The sequence below is a fragment of the Oryzias latipes genome, chromosome 1 (genome assembly GCF_002234675.1).
Source record: "Oryzias latipes chromosome 1, ASM223467v1".
Lineage (NCBI taxonomy): Eukaryota > Metazoa > Chordata > Actinopteri > Beloniformes > Adrianichthyidae > Oryzias > Oryzias latipes.
This window is the reverse complement of record NC_019859.2, coordinates 22,997,943-23,019,636: the sequence shown is the minus strand read 5'-3', so window position 1 is coordinate 23,019,636 and position 21,694 is coordinate 22,997,943. Positions and strand designations below refer to the sequence as shown.

General features: G+C 38.4%; 1 protein-coding gene across 1 annotated transcript in view; it reads right to left on the bottom strand.

Annotated features, from left to right (window-relative positions):
* mad1l1 (mitotic arrest deficient 1 like 1) overlaps nucleotides 1–21,694 on the bottom strand; it is a 67,160-nt gene that overhangs the window by 4,323 nt on the left and 41,143 nt on the right. Inside the window, exon 17 of the mRNA XM_011477875.3 lies at nucleotides 15,911–16,104. Within this exon, the coding sequence (XP_011476177.1) occupies nucleotides 15,911–16,104 (194 nt within the window). The remainder of the gene's footprint in view (nucleotides 1–15,910; nucleotides 16,105–21,694) is intronic.

The following is a 21,694-nucleotide window of genomic DNA, read 5'->3' as shown; positions in this document are numbered from 1 at the left end:
TCAAAATAGAGAATTTACTTAATTGCTTAGATTGAAGCAGTAACTTGTATTTTCTGCATTCAAACAAAAGTAACTTCAACATCATTATGAGCAAAGTTAAAAAAAACAAAACAAGCCCCAGCCGTATATTTTAACTGTAAAAATGGGGAGGGAATCAATGATTCAAAACTTATCATCTACTAAAATAAAGATGTTATAGTGATTCAGTAAATCCATGAAATCCTTTTACACTAAAACTTTCCAAACAAAATAGGTTTTCTACTTAAAATTTGAACAAAAACATTTACGGGAAAAGGAGCAAAATGTAAATTATTGAAACAAAGTTTATTTAGCAGTTTGACAGGAATACATGCAGTGATAGTGAGGAGTGTAAAAGAGGAGGCAGAATTATTCTCTTATTTCCATAGAAGGCTAGTTTAAACACTTACTGAGCCAGCACCTTTACTCTAACAAGATGACAGCCGATCTAATTTCCGCCGTGATGAGAGGTTTGGGGTTACACGGTGATATAGTGGTCACATCACAACAAAAAAGGCCCTGGTTCCAATCCCAGTTGGGACCTTTCTTTGTGGAGTTTGCATGTTCTCCCCGTGTATGCGTTGGCTTTCTCCGGGTGCTCCGGCTTCCTCCCACATTTCGAAAACATGCTTCATAGGTCAACTGGTTTGTCGAAAGAGCCCCTAGGTGTGCATGTGGTAATGATTTAGAACGTGTACCCAGCAACACACTGGCGACCTGTTCATGGTGTACCTGCTAGCTGGGACAGGCTCCGGCAACCCAGTGACCTCTAAAGGGATATGGGGGTTAAGACAATGGAAGGATGGTATCTAAAAAAAATATGTAAAAAGAACTGTCATGCTACCCAATTTACCCTTTTATTTTTCTTAATCCACTTAATGGTAATCAATACTTGCTAATTGGAGAAGCAGGGAGGGGCTTCACAGTGACCAAAACAAATGAAACGGGTAATACTCCCTGAATGACAATCATGATCCAAACAAACAAGGTCAGAACAGAAGATGCAAACAAACATCCACATAATGACCGAAAAAGAAAATATGCAGGAGTCAGTGAAGGGCATCAGTAACATACTGTTTGAAAATCTCCACATGCATCATTAGAGCAGCTTTCACACTAAGAAAGACCCGCCGAGTCAGTCTGAACAGAAGGAGAATGCTAATAATTGTCACACCTTTGTCAGGTTTTGTTTGCTTTCACACACTGCGCTCGCAGGAGGGAAGCAAAAACTGACGCGGACCAAACCGTCTGGAAGAATCACGCAGTTCCAAATGATGTTGACATGGGGGAGATGTTGCCCAACCAAAACATTGGAAAAAGCAAGAAGGATTCAGCGAGTTCAGCTAATTTCCTCATTTTTACATGACCATAGGTTGCCTTAACCACCTCTGTTACCCATGTTAGACAAAATCTAACTTTTTTGGAAGTCCTGCCTCTTCAGTTTCATGTTCATTTTACTGTTTTTTAAGGGCTTTTGTCATGCTTTTCTTAAGCCTTTCAGAGTAAATTATATCGATATATAAGCTCATATAATACCTTTGACACACTCGAGAACAATGTTTGTATGAAATCTGAGTTTTAATCGCAGCTCATTTTCTAAGACGACACGATCTCTGAGGCTCCGCCTTTTGCTCTTTGGGGGTGCCACCCGTTTCATGACGTCAACCTAGAGCCGCCCTCAACAGCGTGTCTGCGTTTCACCCATGAAAACAAACAACATCCGAACTTTTGCAAAAATGCATGTGTCTACCATTTAACTGACTTTAGTAGCCCCGGCGTTTATTCCATCACAGACTGAACAATGATGGGTAAACAGGTTCATTTTGCGCTGAAAGTCATTCATAATATGCAGATACCACCACCAGAGGAACATTACAGGGTTTACTGAAATGATGAAAACATTGTTTTATGTTCTGATTAGCTCTGGCTGTGAACCTTTTTCTTCTCTTTGAAGCATCAACCTCCGTATCATAAATCCTCTTTGCTTTGAAGGGGATTCCTCACCAGAATGTTCTTTGGCGTATGCCACTGCACCAAGTTAAAATGCTAAATCGTAGAGTGTTTCTTGGCCATCGCTATGCTGACTCACAAAAGTAAGCCACAGACAGAAACCCGCCATTTGCACGAGTGTGCAGGGGTGGGGGTGGGGTCTTAAAGGAGACCGGCCACTATTATCTACCGGTGTTTAATGTATCGATCACCCATTAGACCTGGCATTTATTGGAGACAGGGCACAATTGGAAGATACTGTCTTCGTGCAGACTCTTCCGGGAACGGGCTGTTCTTCCTGGTCTATGTCAGTGAGTGAGAACCTGTTTTTGTGGGTTGGGAGGGGCTGGTGCTCAGAGTACTGGAGTAATGGATCAATATACCACTTTGGGGTTCTTTATAGTGAGGAATGAACATTATAATACACTTAAAAGCTAAAAAAGTTAACATTTCATGGTATGGGCCCTTTAAGACTTGGTTCTTCTGTTCTTCACTCCCCCTTATTTCACTTTGGTTTACCCTGAAGTGAACTGGGAGTCTGAGGGTTCGTTTGGTCTGCTCCAAAGTTCAGGAGAGATTTCAAATAAAACAAAAAAGAGAGAATAGAAACCTTCCCATGTCCTAAGAGAACACACTAGCTTTAAGAAATGTGCTCTTCTTGAGGGCCTAGTTTGGTCATCACTAAAGGTCAGGTGAGTTTTCACACCTGTGACAAAAAAGCAGACCATCTAAAACTTTGAACCCTGGCATGCATCAGACAATCTAGGTAAGTTGATTTAAAAACACACGGAACAAGAAAATGAATAATGAAAAACCTTTATAGATGTTTCCCATTATTCTGATACTGTGTAAATACAACACTGGAACTACTTCTTATATAAAACAACTTTTAAATCCACAACCTACTGCTTTCTGTTTGTTGCAAGTGATACTACTTTTCCTGTCTGACTATCTAAACCTTTTCGTCATTGGTTACAAAGACTATCCTGTAATTCAACTACTGAAAAATATTTATCCAAATAACCTAAATATTAATCCAAATGAAATAAACAAGTGAATAGAAAAGAAAAAGGTTTCTTTTGTTCTTTAAATCCCATACAGTTGGGGCAGCATATTGATGTACACACACTGCACAAATACACACAGCCATCCCATGTCAAGAAGAACATCTTCACCGGTCGTGTACACAGAGTGCTAGCATAGCTGTTGATTTGTAAGTAAACAAAAAATGGAACAGTTGAATAATCAGAAATATGCAGATGAAAACCTTTCAATCTAATTGAAGATTGTGGCATTTTTCTAAATTCCACAGCAGGGTACGTGACACACAGAGGAGTGAAAAGGCCAAAGAGGACGCTGAATTGAACAAAACTCTTTCAAAGAATAATCAAATCACCAGCAAAATTATTCAGTATTTAAATTTTAATCAGCTTTTTACCCACTGATCTTCAAATGTTGTTCATATGTATGAGCCCAAATGAGATCAAACAATTAATAATCGAATTCTCAAACTAATTACAAATGTTCACACCATACATGGAATATTTGAGGATTTGATTATATGACATCAGCTTGAAGTTTTGCTTTGTCAACACTTTTTTCTGAATTTTCGATCTTGTTAGCAAAGCCTTACAAAAAATGGTCACCTGGAATTTGACTTCCTGGTTGGTGTTTCTTTTACACTTAGTTATCCTCAACTTTCTGACTGTTGATAGGGCAACTCCGATGAAAAGTGTGCTTATGGTGTTTTTAACATGCTTTGTGGCATTTTTCTGATGATGGAGGGCATATATAAAGCAAATTAAGCTTAAAATAGCTTTTCTGAATATTTCTATATACAAATCAGGACCAGACACACAAAAAGAGCAGTTGAAAATAGCTTATTTGTTACATTGAAAAAAAGCTGGGAAGGCCACAAGCCCACTGCTCCACTACATTCTGATGCATCTACTAGTAGACGACTAGATCCATGTAGGTCTTCGTTTTCCTTCGGACGAACAAAACAAAGATCAGACATTGCTTGCCATTTTTGTTACACAGGTAATGTTAAGCTGGGGTTGCTATAAGCCAGTGAGAGAGTGGGTAAACAGAGCGCTTACTAGGGTTGTTCCGATGGACGATATCATCGTCCATCGTGATGGGTGACTGAGATCCCGATGAAGAGACACCATCGTGATGCCACGCCCCCGCCACGTTGCGAGTCGACACCATAAGCCGCGGTTACATGTACAAAATATCTTGATGGGATCAATGGTCGGATTAGAATCCAACCGTGTACATGGCACAGAAAAATGTTTTCAAAATATAAAAAAGTTTACTAAGGTCACACTTTCAGTCGGAATAAATCATTCGCACATGCGCAGTAGGGCTTGAAAACCGGAAGGGGGGGAAAATTCCGCCGAGCGGCTTTTTTTTCCAAACTTTATTGAATGTAACAATTCAATACAAAACGATGTTAAACAGCGCCGAGCGGCTATATACATTGACATGTCAGTTCGGTAATATACGAGACGATCTTCTAAACGTGCTTTTAATAATGTTACGGTTATTATGAAAAACCTGTTCGCTCATCATTTGAATTTTAATCCGTGTGGTCAGTGCTTTTTCTGGACGGAGCCGGAAAGAAGCCAGGATTAGCAGTATGCTAACACGGGCTAACAACATTAGCTTTGGGTGGCGCTGCACGTAAACATGTGGGAATAACATCAGCCTTTATTTAGTCGGGACACAACTGGAAACACAAATCCACGTCATTGTTTGACTGTTTTCTAAGGACTGAGCGACATTTCTGCTTTGAAGCTCAAACCCCTGTGTGTCTGCTGACGATCCGAGCTGTGCTCACACACACAGTTTTAGACCCGGTTCTGAGTTCGGTAGCTCGTAGCCTCGTACCCCTAGAGGTGCGGGACGGATCGCAGTATTAAATCTCCCACACTTACCGCTCATGTAACAAAGCACCCCCCCCCCCTTCCCCTCAAACACAAAGCTGTAAGTCCGCGCTCCACCGGTCCACTTCACTAGTGAAGTGCGGGAGCAGACTACTTCTTTTCTATTTTGTTTGTTACTTTTTTTGTTAAAGTCACTTCCCTCAGTTTATACTGGATCATCGCGGATTAGTCATTAGTTGGGAAATAAAATAAAAAAAGTAAAATAACGAATAGCAGTTGTATAAGAACGAAAAATGTAAAAATAGCCCCCCCCCCCACGATGTCATCGTCCATCCCGATGGTTGACAGCAAACATCGTCAACGGCCAATTTAGGGGACATCGCCCAACCCTAGCGATTACTGCAACAGGAAGGGAAGACGGGATGGGGTTTCTCCACGCAAACATAGGGCTACTACAGCTTTCAGAAAACTAAAAGTGACTTTTTTTTTTTCTTTCATTTTGGCTAAAAACACCATTTTCATTTTCAAAAGACCACGTAGAACGCTTTAAAAATAGATCAAAAGAGCATCAGAGTGGGACTTTAATAGGTTTTGCACTTTTTGAAGTTGCAGTTTTTCTCTGTATAACTTGTATAGTATTTTATATAATTCATCTTAAATAACTTTAATGCCAGTTAAGCACAATTTCTTTGTAACTTTAGCACTTTAGTTGCTGCCGGTTAATAGCAGCAACTTTAGCTGCTATTAACCGGTGCCAGGTTAATAGCAGCTAGTTATTTAGCAGGAAAGTACCTCCAGAGTATTTTTGCTTGCCTGTCCACAGGTGTTGTTAGTACAAAACTGTGTTTTTAAGGGTTTCATGTTAAACACGTGTAAGGCAGTAGAGTAAAGAAGCACAAATGTCAGATCTGCAGTGGAGAATAAAGTTTACACTCAAAAGAGAACATCAACCCCCAGGAGGCTGCCACAGGCAAACCTAGAATATGCTGCATTTATAATTATTGACTATAATTGAAGAACTTGAAACTATAAAATCTCAGAGAACTCGGGTAGATCTAAGTAGATGGAATGTTACAGAGAAGACAGAGGACATATACTCCAAACCCTGACCACAAGAACCAGCGACATCAACAAGTGCACACAAGCCAACACACTGACTTGCATCCTGACATACACACAACCTGAGGGCAACCAGAACAGGAAACTGTCAGGAAGAATCAGGCTCAACATTCTTATTTTCTCTTGGATTTAACTCACGTTTCTCTTTGTGGGTTCAAAGATATGTTAAAAAAATGTAGGTCAGTTTTCCCACACCTTTCATCTATCAGCATTAATATTTATAGTTTATTAGTACTTAATACATGTCAGTAAAAGTCGTCAGCCCTCACTTATCAGCTAATCCCAGAGGTATTTAGTCAAAATTAGCCTTCCCCTTGATGAAACATGTGAAATATGAATGTTTGATAACTGTTGCTAAACATGAATAACCATGATAAACTAGACACTCTACTGAAGTGTATTCAGTAGCACTGTCATCTCACAGTAATGTCTGCCTTTTTGTTGGAGGCTTGCATGTTCTCCTTAAACAGAAACTGAGGTTTTACTCTCAGTCTAAAAACATGAATGATGGATCATCGAATTCAAATGTTTATGCCTTCGGAAAATTCCAATGCACAGCTTAGAATTTGGACTAACAGAGAGGGAATAAAATAAAGACAGAATACTGGATTTCTCTTTCCCTGCCTCACCAATAGGCAACAGTTAAACAATTATATTATCCTAACAACCTTTCACAAAAATAAATCATTATTCACACATGAAACTATTCGCCTCCTGACTGTGAAGTTAAATCAAAACAATCTCTCAGCCCTTTTTTGAACTATTTCCTAGGATCGACTGTCAAAAACTAGTGTAGGGTGTTACAAAGGGTGTTACAAACACATACTCATGCAGAAAAATGTCTTTGGTAAATTTGCTAATTCTACTTTGTAAATGTTTGGTCTATTTTTCCATGTCACTAAACTGGTTCAGTAGATTTTCAAACTTAACGAGCCAAGGTCATTTTAGTCTTTCTATGAAACTTGCCATTATTAAAATAGAAGTCACGCCTCAGAGGGTTTGAGTTTTATCCGTTGTAATTACTTTCTTTTCACACTCCGATTGAGATGATTTCATGGCATTCTTAAGAAAAGAACTGAAAACAAAGCACAAAGAAACTGCTCTTGTCAGTATTCCCCTTCGATAAGCTGTTTGAGCGTTTTTTTGTCATTAGGGGACTTCACCAGCTGTTCTATAGTCGATAAAGACAGCTGGATGCCGTAAAAAGCACCAAGAGATTTTGTACATTTACTTCTGTATATTTTTGAAAGGGGTACCAATCTTCCAAGGACAGTGAAAGGTTCTCATCACTGGATGGCTGCTGCTCTTGCGTCTGTGTTTTTATTCTCATTCTGTGAACTACAGCCTCAAAACAAGATTTGGACTAACTGTCAACATTTCACACTTTTTTTTTTTAAATCTAGTTAAAGAGTTTGTGCTTTAACCAATATTGTCTTTTGATACAAAGGGGCAGCCGTAGTGTAGAGGTATCAGAAGATAAAGGTCCGGCGCCCGCCTTGCCTGCCCATGTGTCCAAGTGTCCTTTGGGCAATTCACTGAACCCAACATTGCTCTTGGTGGTTACAGGTTGGCTCCAGTTTAAGGTAGTGGAGCCGCCATCAGCATGTGAATGTGTGTAGGACTGTGTGTAAGGCACTTTGGGCCTTAAAGCAAGTTAGAAAAATGGTCTCATAAAAGTATACACCAGTTACCATGTAAAATGTTTTTCGTTTTTTTACTTATAGATGCACAACACTCTGTCCAGTTGCAGATTTAGAGTTGCTTTGCCTATACATTTATTTGTGGTTACTGGTTTTGAATTATTTTTTTAATTTATTTTATTATACTGTATTTATCACACAATGGGAAATTTGTTCTCCGCTTTTGACCCATCCCCTGAAGGAGCGGTGAGCTGCAGCCGAGCCGTGCTTGGGAGGCAGTCTTGCCCAAGAGCCCTCACTGGGTGTTGATAATTGCTATTGTAATTGCCCCAGTACCATTCTTCATTCCCGTCCAGGAATCGAATCCTGCGTGGTAGTCTCTCACCTTATCAACCGAGCTACCCAGCTGCTGTTATTTAAAATATATATTTCAAACAAAAACTACAAATAAATCAGTGTGCAGTATTACAAACTGACAAGATTGGAAACTGACCGAGTTTGCAACGGGCAAGCTAATGTTGTCTTGCTGTATATATCATATCACAAATTTTGTAGTCATACACAAAGTCATGCGGTGTTAATTCCCAAGTTGCTGATAAAATGAAAACAAGTCATTAAGACAAGACAGCGCTCATGAGCCATATTTCATTAAGAGACGACTTCTTTTCTTTGCTTCGCCAAAGTAATTCAAGTCTTTTCAAAACAGCACAGTTTCATTGCCTCTGCTCATGAACGTATCACTGAGAATGTGCCATTACTTCATGCTTTTGACTTGCCTTCATCTCCCTTATGGTAAGGGCTTTAGCAGTTAATTGGCAGTACATTTTAATGAGGTAGCCCTGAGATTATACCTTATTCTTTAATTAGGAAAATAAGATCGAGGGGATGGTGGCAAGGAAGTAAAGTAAGAGCAGTGAAAGATAATGAAGGTAGACTTAGGCGATGGCGAACATTAGGAAGTGTTTGGTAACAGCAGAAGGAAGACAACTACGTGCATATGTGCTGATTATTGAGCTAATCAAGAGCTTGAATGAGTGAGACCAGAGTAACTTATCTGAAAAAGACCTACAAGTGTAATTTGCAAGACTAAAGTGTTTTTGTTATCTGGTCTAATACCAATTTTAAAGTGAGTATAGATCCTTCCTAATAAATTGAGCGGCTCATTAGTTGAAGTTTTGAGAATAAAACAATTAATCCAAGACATCTGGCCAAAGAATTGAAAAATATACTTTGGGGTAGCATTTACCTTTCTGGTCCTTTTTCAATCACATAAACTGGTCATATAATATATTAAGGCAAATCCAGACAAACGATATTTTTCCACACAGGTTTCATAGTCCGTGCACACAGCATATTAGATGGCCTCTAAGCATTTATCCAAAATCCTGTTTTGTTCTTTGTTTTTACCTTTTTTTAAAACATATATTTCACTCGCATGTCTATGGTTTTGACGAATAGTTGGTGTCATGCTGTATTTTGCTGGCCTGTTGTGATCCTTATGGTTTTAGTGAGAGAAGAGATACAGGTACACAGAAGCAAAGCCCCTGAGGGCACTGTTGGTGCAGAAAACAATGGTGTAGTCTCAATCTACAATGAAAATTGTGATGCATCTGCCTGTATTTCAATGCTTGTTTCTGAAAATTTGAAGGCAGTCAAGTTTTATTGTTCAAAACTGATCTGTTGTGTGCACCATTTTCTGGTTAAGAATCAATAAAAGAGTATCTTAACAAGTAGCTACTTGGATTTTGGTACCATCTGGGTTTTGGTAAGGTTCTTTGTATGTTGGCAAATGGTCATCAAGCTATTCTGTTTTGAGCTAATTTATCAAAACAAGTAAATAAGGTTTGAGGTTTGGAAAACTTTGACTACAATTTAAGAGGAATCTAACTTCCCTGATTCTTATTGTAATCTTTGGCTATCATAACATATACGGTATATCGGCAGCATCATTTAAGTATGAGGGTTTTTTGCAGATGAAAATTCTGATGAAAGCAAAACTTATAGAGTTTACACTTCATATTCCATGGTTATTATCGATGTATGTGTTAAGTTTAATTGGAAAAGGTTTTTGGAGTAAGGGGGAGATATACATTTATATATTCACTTCATTAACTTATGCATTGCCCCTACTAATAAATAACTTTGTTGCAATTCTAGTGTGCCTTCAAAGTGTCTTCTACAAACAACTTTACAGAAATCAAGCGAGTAAAGACATGGAAAAACCTATTATTCAGCAGTATTTCCTAGCAGCAAATCTTTAGGAGATATTAAAATAATTGGCTAAATTGACTAAGAAGACTTCTGGATGGGATATTAATGACAAGACAGCATTCTATTAGTATTTATGTAATTTTCAAGCGCTTTTTGATTGAAATGTGTTTAAATATGAACCTTGTGCTTTCCATCCTAGAAAATATTGGTCTTTGAATTTAAAGGTGTGTAATGTAGCCTTAAAAGAGAGAAAAAACAAGTGTTACTTCACTTCAAACAAACCCACTGGAGTGTTGGTTGGAGGATTAAAACCCCACAAAAAATTCCTTTCTTTGTGTCAATACAACAAACAAAATGTATATCAAAAAGTGGCAATATCATGTTTTCGGATCAGGCTCTTCGATACATGAGAAACTTTTGTTTTTTTTTGTATAGTATTGTAGTCTCTTTTTTCTCAAATCATAAACACCCTCTATCTTACGAGGATATTACAAACAAATTCAGATTATGAAGATTGAAATTTCATTACCAACTTAAAATCCACAAGGCATTTTGTTATATGTTTTCTTTGGTCAGTAGCAATCAAATCATTAAAAGTGAAGGTCTGAGCTTTGCACTAAATTTTCATGTTCTTGTTATTAAAAGCTAAAAGTAGTGCTTCCCCTTCTTTGAAACTTGAGCAGTATTTAAATAACTCTCTCACTCCTGAAGCCAAGATGTTTATCACACTGATTAGCAAAGCTTCAAAAACACCTAATCAGGAAAACTAATCAGCCCTCTCACCTAGGGGTGAGCTAAAAATACAAAGTACATACAAGTGCACTTTAAGCTCATACACAAACAAATACCCTACACACCCATTTTTTTACGATTTTATTTTATGATTAATGCAACCTAAATACATAATCAAATTAACACATTTCACATTCTTACATCCAGCTAGTTTACATATCACCATAGCAAGAACTGCAATGACAAGCTGAATTCCTAAAACTTCAAAAACTCTAAGTTTTGAGTCTCTTGAGAAAGAATTTAATGGTGGATCAATACTGGGTTCACTTAATGCCTGCTGACGATCACTGGGCTAAAATCCTGCCACAGGGATGGCTGTAAGCCTTCCCGAGAAGCACACAGAGGACATAATGCCCACATTGTCAATAATGTGATGATGCCGTTAATCTAAATGCTCCCAAAGAGCTTCCACTCTTCAAGCCTTATTAGTTTTATGGCAACATTAGAGCATTTTACCGCTGGACAGAGAGGAGAGACATCCACTCTCCAATCTCACACCCATATTTCATATGTTGGTAGATTACATGTTGTAGTACATAGCTGCTATACTATGACATTTAGATGCAAAGATAGTGCTGCTGTAGTTTATGTTTACAGTAGACTGATTTCATTTGTGTACTGTTACATATGATGAAAAGAATGTACATGTACTAGAAAGGCCCCCGGGGTTTCTATCCCAGACATCCTAGATGAAACAAACTGGACGGTGCATTTATAAGTAATGTTTGAACCTGTTTTTTTATTTAGGATGTTGGAATAAAATTTACTTTATACTCCAGCAATGGAAACTTCAACATTATAATTACAGAGCTGTTAATGGTAGATTTGCAAAAGGAAAAAAAAAAAAAAAATCAAATAAATTAATTAATGTGAAGATTACATTCAGAGTGATAAAATATGACTGTTAAACAGCTTATATGATAGGAAGAGGATTTTAGCAGCATTGGTAAAGGAAAAGTAGCTTCAACCTTTAAACCAAGACATGTAAACATTGGAATAGTGTTTCCATGGAGCTCTTTGAAGGGAGATATGGTCTATTTTAGAGACAACAGTTATTTCTCCCTCATCTTGCTCAAATCTGAGATTACACTGACTCATCCCAAAAGCATCTATTATGAGTGCTGTGTGAATAGAATTTAGGTCTAATTTTTGGAACTTGTTTTCATCTCCTTATTTAAACCTGTGTTTCACATAAACACTGTCCCTCCTAGAAACCCAGACCCAGAAAATGAGTTCAAGTTGGTGACAGAACATAATTTCAAAAGACTCCTGATAGGGGATCAGGCTTAGGTGTTAAATTGCAGATAGAATTAAGCATGTGGTCATAGTAGCTAAAGTAAGGCTTTCAAAGTAGTAGGTAAGAATCTGTCAACTGGACTTGGTTTGTCTTAGATAAAGTCCAATTTGACTGCTTTTTTATCTACCACTTTGATTGAACCAATCTGGATGAATGAGATACTACACAGTTAAAGAAAGGCTGCATGGAATGTAAAGTCTTGATAAGGATAGCTGGAAAGGAAGTGTTTGTATTCCTTTAGGCATGGGTGGTTCTGAACACAAACACCATCAGTGGTACAGGCTTGAACATTTGTATGCACGTGAAGGAAGGTGGGTGGTAAGAGGTGGTGTTCTGTGTCAAACCATTTGAGTGTTCGTTGGAGATTTCACAATAGTGAATGTGTATGTTCTGTGTGCAGACACACTATGAGGTTACTAATATTGACAGTGAGTGATTCCCACAGATCGGTTTACGAGGCGGCTTGGACTCACATGAATGTACTAATCCCTCAATTTCATTTTTTTTTTAATGTCATTAACTTTCTTACAAGCATTCAAGTGAGTCATTGAGCAAGGCACTAATTGACCACAATAATTACCTGCCAAGAAAATAAAGCAGCCTCAATGGAATGGTTCCACTACAGTATCTGTTCTAGCTCGAGGGCCGGTATCATAACACAACAGAGAAACATCACAGTAATTAGCCACTGATATGTGCACAGATCAGAGACTGGCAATGAAAGGAAAGAGATAAAGACTGAAAGAGATAACAGAAATGTGTTGTTGGGCAGGATTAAGAAAAGCAAAGAGGCAGATGTGAAAAAAAAAGCCCAGGATGGTTAAGGGGTCTGTGTGGGCAGAGCTCATATTGCTTTCCTAGTCCTCATGCAGTTTGTATCTGCATCAAATGGTTCCAACATTTCTCCCTATGATTCTCCATGTGTTCTCTAAATGTGGTCAATATACGACAAAAGAATAAAGTGCAGTGTGCAAAACGATGTTTTTGCCATAAATTGGCAAAGTATTTGGATAAGAATTGAGGTTTGCTAAAACTATTGTATGATTAAAGGAAATAAAACAATACAGAGTTTGAAAGACTTTAGAAGAGAGTTCTTCAAGGCAAGAAGAAAGACAGGGGTTAAGGTGAATTTTAAAAATCAATATCTGATGTTTAAGAGTAATAAATATGTAATCATGATTTCAAAAACCTAAGGCATGGTTGCTGCATAAGATAAACAAAACTAGAGCTGCAGTTACAGTGCAGATCTTCATGTACAATTGCTATTTTTGATCAGGTTCAACAATAGCCCAGTTACTTTCAAAATCCATCATCATCTGGCCAAAGCTCTGAATTGACAAATGTTCATGAAGGATTTAAGAAGAACTTTACACACAGTTACAACACAAGCCTTTAACCTTTGATTACAGAAAGATATCCAATCAAATAGTGAATCACTTTCATCATGGTAATCATGGTTCAAGCATCATATTTGTGTTTGCCACCCCTGTTTTGACACGTCAAATTTGTCCAAAAAGGAGGTTCATAAACCTTATGAAAAATTTGCGTGTGGTAGGAGCAACCCACAAATGTTTTTAATCCCCTTATTGTTACATCGCGAAAGACATGGACGATGTTGAGAGGGCTTCACCTGGATGAAGTATCGCTTTCAGCTGTATTTCTGTCTCTGTGGCCCAGTTAAACTGACAACTAGCTGTCCTGCATTTGTCCAAAGAAGTTAAAAATGACGAGCACCACACCACCTGGGTGGTGGTGAGGTGCTCGTCTGGAGCTGTGGGCGCTCTTTTGGGGCGGGGCCCTCCCGGCGCGGCGGGGGGCTGCTCTACCCCCCCCCTCTCTCTCTACCCAACTACCCTACCTACCTAACATCCCTTTCTCTTCTTCCCTCCTTTCCTTTTCCGTCCGATCCAACACCAAAGATTTTTAAATATGACAACAATGAATAAAGTTTGGCATAGATTACAAACGGGGTTTATTCAGACATACCTCTGGTTTATCAGAAGATTGATAACCCCTATTGTTAAAGTAAAATATGTCCAACACAAGAGGCCTTCAGCTCTCATCTGTTTGCCCAGCTGTTGGACAGGACAAGTTAGAAAAAGATTTTTTTTTAAATTAGATTGTTTTTTTTACAATGTTTAAATACAAAGACAAATGAACGTTTAGCAGCAGCATAAACGGCATTGATCAGCGCATCCTCCATGTTAGTTTTGGACTCCCCTATAGCTTGCATCATCAACATGTCACAAGTCGAGTTCCTACTGGCTTTAGCAAAGCAAAGCAACAGTCTGCAAAACTTATTTTTGAATTCTGAAAACATTGAGCAGTTACAAGTTGCGCCGTGTCTGGCGGACGAAATGCAAAACTTCTCTTAGAGTCTGTACATTCACTTAACATCGAAATTGGATGCACAAATCGCATTTGCCATAAACATAGCATGAGACTTGAACTTTAAAATATCCCATTTATTATACCTGCACAACATCACTGCCAAACCTTAAAAAAGCCTTTAAATTGCCTTCTTGTCGTGTTACAATTTTCTAGCTTAAAATGCCCATTACTGTTTTCTCGCTGCTTTTAAAGTACTATAGTGACAAATTTAGTGACATTTTCAATTTGAGAATCACTTAAAGAAAAAAAGACTACTGCACCAACAAGGCATGATAAATATATCAATTTACTCCCTTCCCACATTGAAAACACAGCATACTGCTTATATTCTCTTCAATGCACAGCTTAATTGGAACCAGAGCAAAACTCCCATTGTGCAAAGAAACCTTGATCAAAGACTGCAAGAGAACCTAATACAGTGGCAAAAAAGGTTATAAAAGTTTACTACATCAAATTAGCACTTCTTAGAGCCTTTGAGCAAGAGAACAAGACGGTTATCAATCTTATACTGATACTACACCCTGTTGGAAGTTGGATGGTGAACGTGCACTCATTTTAACTTTCCTCTTCTGTTTAATGATGACAGCACATAGGCTTTCAGAGACACTGCCAGTATCTCAAAGCAATCTGAAACCATATCTGATCTCATTAAGTGTGCAGGTGCAGAAGTGTGCAATGCTACATCCACACTAATGTGCTCCCATATAAAACATGAGGTTCAAAAAAATAAAACAATCTCTAAGTAAATTACTAAGTACTGCACATAATAAAGTCCTTGCATGAAGTACACATGTGGAATCCCTGTTTTAACCTTAAGAAACATGCTCATACTTTGGAAAACAGAAAGAAAAATTGAACTATAATGTAGCAAGGACAAAAGAATGGATTCCAACGCAGAGCTTTTAAAAATGAAGCTAGGCTACTATGAAAGGCATTTTTAAAAGATCATGGAAGGAGTGGCTGGAGGAAACCGTCATTTAAGTCCATTTAGATACAAACATAAGAGCAATCTAAAAAAGAAATAATTTAATTAAATTCAGCTCATTCAATTTTTAGATTGATTATCAATGGCAATGCGCTTCCTGATAGGAACTGGCTGCCTTGGGCAATGCGCAGGAGCAGGTCCCAAAATGCACGACAGCTCATCAAAAGTTGAGTGCGTTATGTAGAATTGTTGGATCGACAGCTCCTCTGTAAGATCACCAACCACGATTTCCCAAAATCTCTTCATCCGTAGCCGCTCCCACGTGTAACGAGCCTCCAGCTCCATGGCCTGAATAAGACGCTGACGTGTCCTTTGTTGAACGATGATAAGCACTAGTGCCGTGACAGAAATTTGAATGTACCTGCTGTAAATCAAAGTATTGTTCACATCCGTCGCCCTGTTCTTGAATCACTTATTGTGTGAGTTGGTTTGTGTTTATTCACATAATTATGATTTAATGGAGACTGTGTCATTGCGAAATTGTGTTTTTCCAACATTTCTAGTATTTTGATAAAGTTTTGTGAATATGTGTAATGGAAACACAGCTAATATAGCAAGCTAAAATATATACAGAACTTACCTTTTTGAAAAGCAGAGAGTCATCCATGTGCTCAGCATAGACTGAGGTGAGTCTGTATTGGTTTTCAGTGGTTATGTCTATCTGGTAGCCAGTCAGGACATAGCAGACGGTGCGAAACTCTTGAATCTTCTTTTGAAACACTTCTTTCAGTCTTTGGTTCCTCAGCTCAGAGCTCTCCATCTGCTTACGTAGATCTACACAAAGATTTGGGAAAACTCATTAGTTATGAAAATTAAAGCTAAAATCCCAGAAAGCATGACTTGGTACTATTGGAAACGGAAGTAATTAAACACATCTGCAATGATCCATCTATGTGGGTCGATAATCTCATCAAGCCAAAGGATCAGTCAAAAAAAAAGAAATCACACCACATCCTTGTTGAGATCATGTTATGGTAGCTTTAACACTGAAGAGATTGTTAAGTAATACAAAACAGAACCCTGAACTGGTTGGGCGGTTGTCTGGAGTGTAGGGCGGGTCTCTCATGGGGGGATGCCCAGAACTCCTGGGTGGCAGTGGGTCGCTTGTCTGGGGCTAAGGGTGCTCTCCTGGGGCGGGGCCCCGCGTTGGGCCCTACCGGCGGGGCGGAGGGCTGCTCTCCTGGTTGGGCTGGGGCTTACACTCTCTGTTCCCTGGTGCCTCCCTGCTCTCTGGCTTTGGGGGCCCCTGTGGCGGTCCTGGTAGACCTGGTCTGGGTGGCGGATGTAATTGCCCGACGGGCAGTTGTTCCCTGCTGCCGTGCGGGTGTTTCTGGTACTCTCCCTCCTTTTTGTTACATTCCATCATCCACTTTAGAAGGACATAAAGACCCCCCCAGTGCTAGCACACCGGTGTTAGCTCACCTTTGCACAAATATATAATAATCTACAACAAATAATCTACGTGTTGGTCCGAATGCATAAGTATGCGTATGTGAACATCAGTTGTATTGTGAACACGTTGACATGTTGACATGTTTTGTATGTGGGCATTTTTGGAGCCCACAGATATGTTTGTGGCATTTGGGTGTGTGGACAGGCCCCACCCCCTTTTGGATTTACATTACTTATAAACCTGACTGTAATGATTGTAAACACCCTGCAGCTTGTTGCGTTATGCTGCTTCACGGTTCTACCCCCCCTCCTCTATTATCACCCGCCTACCCCCCCCCCCCCCCCCCCCCCCCCCCGGCATCCCTCTCTCTTTTTCCCTTCTTTTCTTTTCCGTCCGGTCCAACAAAAGACTGTTACAGATATGAGTAATATGAATAAAGTTTAGACTAAAGGGGTTTATTCAAATATACACCTAGTGTGTCGAATGTTTCATAACCCCTATTGTAACAGTAAAATATGTCCAACACAAGAGGTTTTCAGCTCTCATCTGTCTGCTCAGCAGTTGGACAGGACATGTTAGAAAAAATAAAAATAAAAAAAGTTTTAAAAAAAAACAGAAGTTATCTGGTCTTAACTGGGAATAAAAAAATAAAAAAAACAAGGAAAAATTTGCAAAACAAGACATGTGTAGAACAGAAGTAAAACGACCAGAAAACAAATTTATCTAAAATCATTTTTGGAGACAAATTAAATGTGGAGACTTTTCAAACAATGCTTTTTTTTTTTTATTTAGGTGTTAGTATAATGGTACAAATGGTGCAGTAAAACCTCTTAAGCCTCTAAACGTTGTCAATGTGTTAAAAGCATCCATGACTATTTTACGCCTCAGCAGCTGGAAGAGATTAGGAGCATCATTTACAAATCCACCATGCTGTATACAAACTGAACTAAAGGTATGCAAACTCAAAATAGTTGGTGGCCCCAGCATTAGTCTTTTATTTGAAAGATATTGGTACTTCTTTCCTGCTGCGTCAAATTCATGTGTTTACCTAAGAAAATATAGGACCCAGTAAAAGCAGTAAGATTGGCTACCAATAGATTTGTCCATTCCGTGCTATCAAGACATTTCTAGTCTTTCAAGGTATCAGATCTTTTTTTGCTTCAGAGTTTATTTCATGCAAACATTGGTTTCCAGAGCTTAGTTTATCTTGCAGAACTGGTTTACTTGCAGCAGGATTATGTTACCATACGTGTGATGATGTTTTGATGTTAAACTCCAGTCCTAGGTAAAAGAAAATGCCAAAGCGGTACCTTCAGAGCAAACCAGTGGCTTCACTGCAGGAGCACTCCACCCAGCTCAGTGAAAACAGAGACTGCACACGCTGAACCTATATAAATTCATGCTTTCAAACTTTGATGCACAAAATGATTTTGATGGCATCCTCAGAAGCTGGATGATGTGTCAGTCATGTTATGCCTTCAAGTGTTTTGACTTTCATGCAGCAGAAACTGTCTACTAAGGAGGACATGATGTTGGACAAGTTCACACAAGCATCAAGCCAACAGTATTTTAAAGAGTGAAGAACATATAGTGGGGCAAAAAAGTATTTGGTAGTCACAGATTCTGACAGTTGACAGACTTAAAAAGATGAGTTTGGTCTGTAATGTCCATCACAGACACACTTCAACTGGGAGAGACAGAATGTAAAAAAAAAAAAAAAAAAAAAAGGAAATCACAGAGAATAGTGTATTTCAATAAAAATGCTAACAAAAAAAAGTATTTGGTTAATAACAAGAGTTCACCTAAGTACTGATGTATTGTAACTGGTTGGTGGTAAAAGCACCAAATTTGCCATAATATTCATTTATGCATTATTCTGCAGGTACCCCCTTAAGTTTAAAGGCTGCATTTTGTGCATGAATGGCCCATATTGTGAGACTGGGGCAGACAGACATTGAATATTTTTGTAACAATTGAATGTATCTCTACAAATGAATTTTTCTCATGGCTGACATGATTTTCTGAAAAAGGGGATTCTAATGCGCATCTATGGCAAATTTGGTGTCGGTATCCCTGCAGATGTCCACTTCAATCCTTTCTTCCTCCATCAAAGACAAGATCTCTAAGTCTGTGTGACGCTTCCGACTGAGGAGGAATACTTTTATGGCATCTTCAACGTTTTAATGCTAATATAGACTATTTTCATCTTTGTTTTATGTTGAAAAAGGTTGTTTCATCTGGAGGAGAGGGGGTAGGTAACTCTATATCTGTGGCATTGCCGTTTGTTCTGTACATGACAGGTTTATGACATAAGATGACAAATGGACTTCTGGGTATGTGAATGAAAAGGAAAATAAAGTTGTGGTCCTCTACACCCAAACGTGTCTCTAAGCTCCTTCTTTTACATATGAAACTCCGCTTTACAGACACTGAACCCTAGAAAGCCGGCTACACTGACAACAATCTGATTTTGAGTCACTCAAAGGTTCAGAATTTCTTTGTTTTTGAAACCTATCCGGAAATAAAGCTTTACAAAATTTTCCACATCTTTCATCTTAAAGCAAGGCTCCAATAAACGGAAAACTTTAACTCTAGTTAGACTTTAATTTCGACATTTCCACTTTTTTCTTAAAACTTTATTTCGACTTTATCACCGACATTGGCTTTAATCTTGACATTTCGACTTTTTTTCTTCTTCCTGTAAGTGAGGATAAAAATTATCCTCCAGAATTTTTTGTCACCCTGGCCCTAAATCTCCGTCGTAATTTCAAGGCAGTCACAACTCAGGAGTCACCTCATTTTTTTTTTCCAAGCTGCTTTTACATTCCATTTTCATACGGCTAGATGATAGGTCAAAGGATCTTATCCCAGCACAAAAGTCCCAATTGTAAAAGTAAAATGTAAATCACCTAGGATGTTGTGTCAAAAATATCTGAGTTAACTTTTATAGCTGCCTTAAAAATCTACATAAAATAACCAAATTTCACTTAAAAAAATGCAGAATTGCGCTCCTGGCCTGGGGGCTCTTCTCCCCTCTCCTGGTCTGGCTGGTCGAGCTGGTGAGGATCTGATCTGATCCACCCCCACGTGCACACTGCCACACTGCTCCCTGTTTGCTATATCCCTCCTCCTAAACCACAGTGTATTGATGGACAGATGTTTTCCGCTCATCTTCGTGTCAGAATTTCACCGTAATATGTAATATTTGTCTTTTCAGCAGATCTAGTATAATTGTTACAGCTTAAAATAAGTTATTTAAATCAGCGCTTGTATCCCCCACTTTCTCACCTCTCTTCCCTTTCCTCTCTTCCACCCCTCCCTCCCCACACACACTAAATGTAACAAATAAATAAAAAATAATACAACAAAAAGGGGTTTATACAAATCTACACCCTGGTTTCTCGAAGTTATATAACCTCTTTTTGTGATAGTAAAACCTGACCAACACAAATGGCCTTCAGCTCTATTATGTTTGCTCAGCTGTTGGACAGAACAAGTTAAAATAAAGTAAAAAAAAATAAATGCAGAATTGATTAATCAAATTCAAATTTACCCAAGTATTGAATTATTTTCTTTTGCAAGCAATTCCTTTTTTCCTGTGAGATTTTTTTTTTCCTCAAGTTCATCTATTTCTATTTATGCAAGCTCCTAAATGTTTAGTTTTGGGGCGGCCGTGGTGCAGCAGTAGGGCGGTCGACCCATGATCATAAGATTGCAGGTTCGATTCCCGCCTTGCACGCCCATGAGTCGAAGTGTCCTTGGGCAAGACACTGAACCCCACCTTGCCTCTGGTGGTAGGCAAGGGCCTGTGTTTGGCAGCGGAGCCGCCATCAGTGTGTGAATGTGTGAGTGAATGTGTGTGTGACTGGGTGAATGGGTCTGTGACTGTAAAGCGCTTTGTCCTTGTAGGAAGAAAGGCGCTATACAAGTATACGCCATTTTAAATCATGTGAAACCAATTTTCACAACAAAATTAATTCTGAAACTCAAAAAAAAAAAAAAAAAAAAAATGAACTGAATTAGGCCTGCACAATGTATCGCAAATATATCGTTATTGCGTTATCAAGCTGTGCAATATGCATATCGCAAAAGACGGCAAAAATGGCAATAAATGGTTACCTTAAATGTGCTAAAACAATCGCATGCCAACTTGAAAAAATTTATAGAAACAAAGAAATCCCTTTATGTATTTGACTAATCGAATGGACTCCTTTACATCATAGACCAATCGGATGGAGCCCATTTATGCTCTATGTTTTTCGCCTTATTTAGATGTGGGTCATTTGAAATGTAATTTTTAAACTGTTGCAGTGAAATGGAAATTATGTTTTGGTTGTTTTATATGTTTATATGTTAATATACCGCAAGTTATATCGTCATCGCAATATTAATCACTATATCGCAAGTTTTCCTCATATTGTGCAGCCCTAAACTGAATAGTATAAGAAATGAATCAATACTAAATGGATAAATATTTATATTGAATGAAATCACTATAAATCAAAAATTGACCAATGAATTTAGATGTCTGTGACATCTACACCATCAGCTCAACTGGTATTTTACTGTCTTGCATTTATGTCAGAGGCAATACTATTTTTGTAATGTGCTCTAAAGAATTGTGTAAAATTCTTTAATTTTTATGAATTTATCTATTTGTTTGACGTTTTGTTTCAATGCAACTACAATGAATTGTTACAAAAGGCTTAAGAAACTCATAAATGTAACAAGTTAGTTATCTGCACAAGCTTTAACATCAACTGGTCAGGACAGTTACAGCAGTTTTTGAGTTAAATTAATAAAACATTTAAAAAAACATGGAATTTTTAAACAGAATATCACGTTTTGACATTTAAATCTATATATAACAGAATAGAATTAGAGACTAGACAATGTTCAATAATGAGCACCAAAGAGAGCTCACCCGATGGCTTTCATAGCACAAAGTGTGGTTACATTACCAACTGGAAT